The sequence below is a fragment of the Bidens hawaiensis genome, unplaced genomic scaffold, assembly GCF_021521415.1.
Source record: "Bidens hawaiensis isolate Kalapana, Puna unplaced genomic scaffold, B.hawaiensis_p1.1 tig00003775_1, whole genome shotgun sequence".
In the NCBI taxonomy this organism is placed as follows: domain Eukaryota; kingdom Viridiplantae; phylum Streptophyta; class Magnoliopsida; order Asterales; family Asteraceae; genus Bidens; species Bidens hawaiensis.
The window spans coordinates 183,840-191,822 of NW_027491217.1; the positions used below are offsets into that span (position 1 = coordinate 183,840).

General features: G+C 32.2%; 2 protein-coding genes across 3 annotated transcripts; both read left to right on the plus strand.

The window, feature by feature from the left end:
• The first annotated feature begins 245 nt into the window (after positions 1-245).
• On the plus strand, positions 246-5,472 carry LOC143624379 (putative galacturonosyltransferase 6). 2 transcript variants are annotated; one of them, XM_077095057.1, is made up of 9 exons: positions 246-433; positions 530-564; positions 1,716-1,757; positions 1,883-1,973; positions 2,098-2,168; positions 2,281-2,480; positions 2,979-3,336; positions 4,108-4,629; positions 4,976-5,472. In XM_077095057.1, the coding sequence occupies exons 1-9, from the start codon at positions 349-351 to the stop codon at positions 5,246-5,248; spliced, it is 1,677 nt and encodes a 558-aa protein (XP_076951172.1). In that variant the 5' UTR covers positions 246-348; the 3' UTR covers positions 5,249-5,472. The 2 variants fall into 2 exon arrangements, with proteins under 2 accessions (XP_076951172.1, XP_076951171.1); XM_077095056.1 differs by having other exon boundaries at positions 247-433; positions 2,095-2,168.
• Positions 5,473-6,347: 875 nt separating this feature from the next.
• On the plus strand, positions 6,348-7,704 carry LOC143624364 (photosystem II reaction center W protein, chloroplastic-like). Its single transcript, XM_077095050.1, has 2 exons — positions 6,348-6,549; positions 7,288-7,704. The coding sequence occupies exons 1-2, from the start codon at positions 6,489-6,491 to the stop codon at positions 7,602-7,604; spliced, it is 378 nt and encodes a 125-aa protein (XP_076951165.1). The 5' UTR covers positions 6,348-6,488; the 3' UTR covers positions 7,605-7,704.
• The last annotated feature ends 279 nt before the right edge of the window (positions 7,705-7,983 follow it).

Sequence of the window (7,983 nt, forward strand, 5' to 3'; positions counted from 1 at the left end):
AAGGGCCGCGACGAAGTACCGGCGTTAGTCGTTAAAAAAAATAATTTAAAAGTGAGAACTTGTGATCTTCTAGATACTAAATCATTGTTATAATATATACTCTTCAGTGACACGTACGTCAATAAATGATTACAAAAAGAATTATAATTATTACTTTTATATAATTTTTACAGCATAGTTTAATTAAATCGTACACAACCTACAGTGAACATGGCGTTTACCTTCTTCCCCGCATCCCCTGTATCTCTCTCTCTAAATCTCAAATCACCAAACTCGAAACCCTAATCCACCACCACTACTACTAAATACTCTATCCGTACAACCAATGATCACAATCTCCACCGTTAGATGAAGCAATTCCGCCGCCGCACGAGGATATGCATCCTCTCTTTACTCTTCCTCTCTGTATTCGCCCCGATCCTCCTTCTCTACGGTTCGATTGCTACTCTTTGTATTTGTTTCATTGATTATTACTATAAGGTGCGATAATATTATGTTATATTATTATTATCCGTGTTTTGTGGTGCAGGATCGGGTGGATTCGTTGAGGATTTATCGAGTTTGGTATGATCGATTCTGTTTTTTGTTTTTGTTAAGTTATTGTGTTTATTGTTGTTGATTAGACTGAAATTAGGTTTGTAAATAATATTAATAATAATAATAGTAATAATATTAATAATAGTAGTAATAATAATCATAATAATATCCGGTTTGATTTGGTTTTTGAAATGAGTTTGAGTCGAAGTAGAGTTTGTAATTGATGAGATTGGAGAATAGTTAAAACGATATGATTCATAAATATGTAAATGTTTCTTATAAAAATGATGTGATTTATATTACATGGGTTAAATAATGAAAGAAATGATCAGTTTATATAAATGTTCTATGAATGAACTTTATTTAATTTGTTATATTATATTTTTTCTTATACTTACTAAACTTAATAATAATATTCGGTTCGATTCGGTTTTCGAAATGAGTTTGAATCGAAGTGGAGATTGTAAGTGATGAGATTGGAGAATAGTTAGAATGATATGATTCATAAATATGTAAATGTTTCTTATAAAAATGATGTGATTTATATTACTAGGGTTAAATAATGAAAGAAATGATCAGTTTATATAAGTGTTTTATGAATGAACTTAATTTAATTTGTTATATTATATTTTTTTATACTTACTAAACTTAATTTAATTTGTTTTTGTGTTTATCTTGTTTTAGTGTTATATTATATTGTATATTATTAATATCCAATACTATTATCACTATCTTTATTTATTTATTTTTATTATGACTAGTGTTTTTATTATTCAATATTAATTTTATTTAATTTTTTATATTATTTTATCTACATCCCACCCTCCCAGACCCTGCTTATAGCATTGTTATTTGTGGGATTTTACTGGGTATGGTTGTTGTTTTATGAATGAACTGAACTTTTTGTTAAAAGTAGAAAACATTTTATTAAAATAATTATAGAAATCATTGTTATTTAATAGGAGAGAGATGCGGGAAACAAAAAAGTATAGAAAGATTAAATAATATGTATAATTAATTAGAGAGAGACGAGAAAGAAAGGGTGATGATGAACTCATATCATTTTACTCTTTTATTATGTAGTACTGTAGTATATAGTAATATAGATATAGATATAAAATATAGATGTGGATGAACTCATAATGATTCATCATTCATTATTTTAATTATTTTTTCAGAAAGGAAGGAGGGATCTGCGGAAGCTTAATTTAGTAAAGCAGGTTAGTATTTGCATTTTGCAATGCTAGTTTCTACTTTGATTTGATTGAAAATTTCACGTGACAGAAATATGTTTGCTGTTATTATTGTTTTTCGGTGGATTGAGTTGCTTACTGTTGTGTATTAGGAGGAAAGTGTTGGCTTAAGAGAACCAGTTTTAGAGGTTTACAAAGATGTAAATGTTGATCCCACTGTCAGCTCCAGATTCACAGATTTAGGTATTCAGTCTGATAATATTGAGTAACTTAATGTAACTTGATTGATCAATCGATGGATTTATTGATTAATGAGAACTGTCCGGTTCTTTATTATCAATGATTATCTGCTGAATACTTTCAGGAGGAGATGTTGATGCAAAAGGAATTAGTGGACAGAATCAAGAAGAGAAAAGACCGGTGACTTCAGTGATAGTGGTTTGATCCATGCTTTGATTTTTATATTGTAATTTATACATCTTATATTTTTGACTTTGAAAAATGCAAACAATTTATTATTTTATTTGTTTTGATGATGTGGCATGATCAGGATGCACAACCACAAGCACGGAGGGTAGTATTGGATGCAAAGATTAAAGAGATGAAAGATCAGCTGATAAGGGCTAAAGCTTACTTGAGTTTTGCAGTGCCAGCTGGCAATGCTCATTTAATTAAGGAATTGCGGTTACGAATTAAAGATTTAGAACGAGCCATGGGAGATGTCAGCAAAGACTCTGATTTGTCTAAGAGGTTACCGATCATTTTTTTTGCTTTTATATACATCATTATCGCTGCTCTTTAGGCGGTAGTAAAATGGATGGTTAAGCAGACTTTTTGACACGTGTCAAAGCTGGACTTATTAGGCTGACCGAAAACACTTTTTGTGCAAAAGTTTTAAATTTTGTACGGCCAATTAGCATGTCAAGTTTTATTACAAAACTCATATTTTTAAATACAGGTATGACCTGTTTGAGATGAACATAAGATGAATATAATGATTTTGGAGGTTTTGTAGATTTAAAATACACTTTCATCGGCGTTTGACTTATTTTATAGGTATGACCTGTTAGAGATGAACATAACATGCATATAACTATCAATAAGTAAATGAGGTGAAAGTACCCGCCTCTACTGTTTTCAATCAAAAATATCATCAGATTTATGTACTGCAGATTTATCTTTGGATTTGTATACATTAACATGGTTTTAAAATATTTAATACTGATTTTTGGATATTGATCTCTTCAGGGCTTTTCAGAGGATGCGGTCGATGGAAAATTCCTTACAAAAGTCAGCACGAATTTACCCCGATTGTTCGTTAATGGTGAAGAAGCTTCGTGCGATGGCTAACAATGCTGAAGAACAGGTTCGGGTACATAAGGAGCAAGAGTCTTTTCTTGTACAGCTGGCTGGAAGAACGACTCCGAAAGGGCTTCATTGTCTTTCAATGAGACTAACATCTGAATATTTTGCTTTGAATCCTGAAGAGAGAAAGCTTCCTAGCAATCCAGATGTGCATGATTCAAATCTTTATCATTTTGTTGTGTTTTCTGATAATGTTCTGGCTGGTTCTGTTGTGGTGGACTCTACTGTTTCATCTGCAAAGGTATGCTGACCTGGCTTTATCTGACTGTTTCTTACATTTTTTATTATAGATAACTGCTGATAATTCTGACTTTGCTTCCGAAGGAAAAATAATAGATTGAGCGGGCTGGTTAACGGGTCAAAATAGATTGGGATAATATGAACCACAGGCCCGATTGGTCTGGATACGCTCTTTTGTCTATTATTAATTTTTTTATAAGTAACTCTCTATAATCAGTAACAACCTTGTATTTTTTTTATCACACGACAAATGAAGAACTGAAGAAGTGAATAATGATTTTGATATAAAAATAGGTGGTTTGTGATTATACTTGAATATTATATTTTTGAAATATTAGAAACAAAATAAGGTAGTTGTTAACAGTAGCCCAGAGGGATATTGTTAGCAAAACCCTAAAAGTAGATTAAATCTTTCATTTAAAAAATGATTTGGAAGTTGTATGCGTTCCAGTTAGCTTTTGTGAGACTTTCAATCCGTTTGGCTAATATGATCCATTCCATTTTTTATTTCTTGTTTCAAACCGTTTTGACCCTACCTGGTGGCTAATATGACTATCATACATATATTATTTAATTATTAAAAGGAAAAAGAAATAAAAACATTGTTGGTTCATGTAACACTGTCCGAACTGCTTTAGACTATAGAATTAGAAACTACTTGTTTTGACCCAAACCTGTTATTTAAACAATCATTTCCACTTATATATAATACTTATGTTATAGAATGAGCGGTAACTTTTTATTTTTTATTTTTTTTGTGGTGGATTCACAGGAGCCAGGGAAAATTGTGTTTCATGTGGTGACAGATTCTCTCAACTTTGCAGCTTTCTCAATGTGGTTCATATTACATCCTCCTAAAAAAGCTTCAATCCAGATTCATAACATAGACAATTTTGATTGGTTCTCTACCAAATACAACCCACCAAATACCGATGGCCGTGATTCACAGGACCCAAGATATACATCCACCTTAAACCACCTAAGATTTTACTTACCAGATATTTTCCCGACATTAAATAAGATTATACTTCTTGATCATGATGTGGTTGTACAAAAGGATTTAACTCCCCTTTGGAGAGTAAATATGATGGGAAAAGTCAACGGGGCGGTCAAGACTTGTGGAAATGATCCTGCGCATCGCAGGATGAGTTTGTTACTCAACTTATCTGATCCAACGGTGGAAAAAAGATTTAGCAACGAGGCGTGCACATGGGTGTTTGGTGTAAATGTGTTTGATTTGAAGAAGTGGAGGAAAATGAATTTGACCAGTGTTTATGGCAAATATCTGCAACTGGTATGTATTTTTTGTTTTTTCAGTAATTTATTTTCAGTTGAATTATTATTTGCTTTGAAAACACATATATAATATAAGTGAAGACCGGGCTCGTGTATCAAATAAGTTCAAGTTATAGAATTGAGCTTGGACTCATGCTCGTTCAAACTCGGTTCGATTCAAGTTTTTAGCGAGCCGATACAGAGTAGCTTACGAGCGGCTCGGCTTGTTTACACCCCTACTTTTTTTATGACATTCTGTGCCACATTTGGTTTTATGCATTTGAATACACGCATAATATTATGTTTGACCAGTTTTCTTTTTAGCTATTGTTTATAAATATTCTGTTTTTCGATATATATTGCAGGGGAAAAAGAAGCCAATGTGGAAAGCTGGTACCTTACCCTTAGGTTGGATGACATTTTACAATCAAACCATTGGTTTGGACCGGAAATGGCAAATTCATGGATTAGGATATTATTCTGGAATTAGACAAGAGGATATCGAGCGTGCAGCAGTCATACACTATGATGGAGTTATGAAACCATGGTTAGATATCGGTTTTGAGAAGTACAAAACATATTGGAGAAAACATGTCGAATACAATCACCCGTATTTGCAGCAGTGCAATATTGCCTAATATCCCTCACCCAAATTTTTATTTAAACACAAGAACACTAGTTTTTTTTTCTCATCCGATTTCCATTTGATACTTAGACACTAACACCCATCGAGCCATAGAATTTTTATTCGGTTTATTTGTTTATAATACCTGGTTAGGTGTAACTTTACTCATGGATTGATAAGTTGCTCTTTCGGTTACATTAAATTGAATGAAGCTAACTCGATATAGTTATTTTTTCAGTGGTTGATTTGGTTATTTGTTTATTTGCACAATGTGTTTGATTCTTATGGCAATTGGGAAGAAGAGGCCGATTTGGCGGTTTAATGGTCGGGTTTTAACACAACTGCTCTTTTTCTCTTCGAAATAGTTAGATTGTATTAAAATTATAAAGATAGTTCATGAGTATAGTACGGGTGTAATATGAATAGCAATGGTTAGACGATTGGTTAGATTTACATGAACGGTTTCAAGTTTCGAATTAGACTGAACCGTTCAATCACTAAACCTTTCAAAATAAACCATGAACCAAACTATGCGACTTAAACCAGCCAAAATGCCTACTAGGTCGGTTTAGGTAGATACTAATATTAATATGATTATAACTTTTTGATAAAAGAGTAAACTGCGGTTTTCGTCTATGTGGTTTATTCAAATATGCGGTTTTAGGCCAATGATTTTAAATATGCGATTTTCGTTCACGTAGTTTCATTTCACTTGCAATTAAACCCAACTGGCCCAACTAACCCCGTTAAGTGTGATCGTTAAACCCCTCACGTGAGGGGTAGATTTGTCTTTTTCTCCCCAAATAAACCGCAACCCTAATTCGTAAGCCCCCTTGCGTGAGGGGCTAAGGTGTAATTGGGAAAAAAAAGACAAAATTGCCCCTCACGTGAGGGGCAAACTGATGGGTTTAACGATCACTTAACGGGGTTAGTGGGGTCGGGTTTAATTGCAAGTGAAATGAAATCACAGAGACGAAAATCGCATATTTGAAACTATTGAACTAAAACTATATGTTTGAACAAACCATATTGATGAAAACCGCAATTTACTCTAAATAAAAACATTATATTTTTTGTTTTATTTGATCAATCACTTTTAATGAGAGTTGGCTGCAATGAGTGGTGGATAAAGGAAGATGTGGTGCAATCCAAGTTGTCTGGTTTGATTGGATAGACTTAAATTATTAAACCAATAAAAATGCCATTCTATTAAAAATAAACTCTTCAGCCACAGACAAATCACCACAGAGAAAATGGCATCCATTTCAGCTTGCACTCCTATTATTCTTCCAAAGAAACCTTCCACTCTTCTTGGTATGCTTTCTTGTTTAATTTTTATATCAATATAATATTATATAGTTTAATTTGTTTTCAGATAATATAATGATAAACAAATATGATTACTTTCACATATTTATGTATATATTTGAACAAATTTTGGGTATATATCATCTTCAATTGATAGAATTGATGAAGTTTAAACTATCATTGTAGCAAACAAGTCAGATATGAAAACCGGGCTGTGTCTTGTAGGGTTGACCCTTGCCTAGAGTTCTCGAATTGTTCTCGAGTCTAGATCCGAGCTGTAACATATAAATAAACTCGTTAGGTGACCCGATACGAAATTCATAAACATTCTCCATTGATCAAGTTAGTTTTATATTAAGATGATATAGAAATAAGTTTTGGAATGAAAAAATAAAATGAGAGGGCATAATCACATGTCTAAAACAACACCATATGCCATTGTCTAGTATTTTAGAGTTCATTAATTTTCTTTTTTTTATTTAAAATGAAACATGTTTTTTAATATTTTAGGATGAAGTTGCCAATGATTCTTTGTTTTACAAGAATTTAAAATTTTAGTTTAAATTTACAAAAAAGCTTATATTTAATATTTTAGTTTATAAAACTATATAACATTATAACATATTCAATATAATTTAATAAGTAATATTTTACTATTTATTACATTTTGGCAATTTTTGTTACATCAACCACACACAATCATAGATTTGAAAGAACTAAGGTTGAAAGTTGGTTAAATTCTAGGGTTACCGACTACATACAAAATGGGAAAAGTGCAATGTTCGGCTAAGCAAGATACAATAAAGGAGTGCGCATCACGTCTAGTGATGACTAGTGTGTCATCATTGGTTGCTACAACAGTGGTTGCAACCATGTCGAGCCCGATGGCCATGGCTCTAGTGGATGAGAGAATGAGCACAGAGGGAACTGGGCTACCCTTTGGTTTAAGTAACAATATTCTTGGTTGGATTTTGCTTGGCGTGTTTGGATTGATTTGGACCCTCTACTTCGTGTATACAGGAAGCCTTGATGAGGATGAAGACTCAGGTTTATCACTCTAGGGCTTTTAAGTGTAAATTACATTCTTGTTTCGATTATTGGTTCTTTATTAGAAATCATGTTCATCGATTTCAACTTCTGGTTTATCATGAGATTGTAATGGAGTGAAATTGTGTTCTTGAATCCTATTCTTATGTGAATACGTGATTGTATGTCGTATTTTTCGATTTTTTTTGTTCATCTTTATCACCAAATACATTTCATATATATTTTTTTCTTCAGTTGATACATACATTTCATAAAAGTAGGAATTAAAAATAATGTGATAAGTACAATAATTGAAAGAATTATTGTTTTACATAAACACCATTGCATCAAAAAGTATTTGCAATTAGAAAAAAAAATATTTGATTGATTGAAGTTTTTTTTAAAAGGAAGATT

Coding starts and splice junctions, on each gene's coding strand:
- LOC143624364 (XM_077095050.1), top strand. CDS start 6,489: ATGGCATCCATTTCAGCTTGCACTCCTATTATTCTTCCAAAGAAACCT. Junction 6,550..7,287: donor GAAACCTTCCACTCTTCTTG/GTATGCTTTCTT, acceptor GTTAAATTCTAG/GGTTACCGACTACATACAAA.
- LOC143624379 (XM_077095056.1), top strand. CDS start 349: ATGAAGCAATTCCGCCGCCGCACGAGGATATGCATCCTCTCTTTACTC. Junction 434..529: donor CCCGATCCTCCTTCTCTACG/GTTCGATTGCTA, acceptor TTTGTGGTGCAG/GATCGGGTGGATTCGTTGAG. Junction 4,630..4,975: donor ATGGCAAATATCTGCAACTG/GTATGTATTTTT, acceptor TATATATTGCAG/GGGAAAAAGAAGCCAATGTG.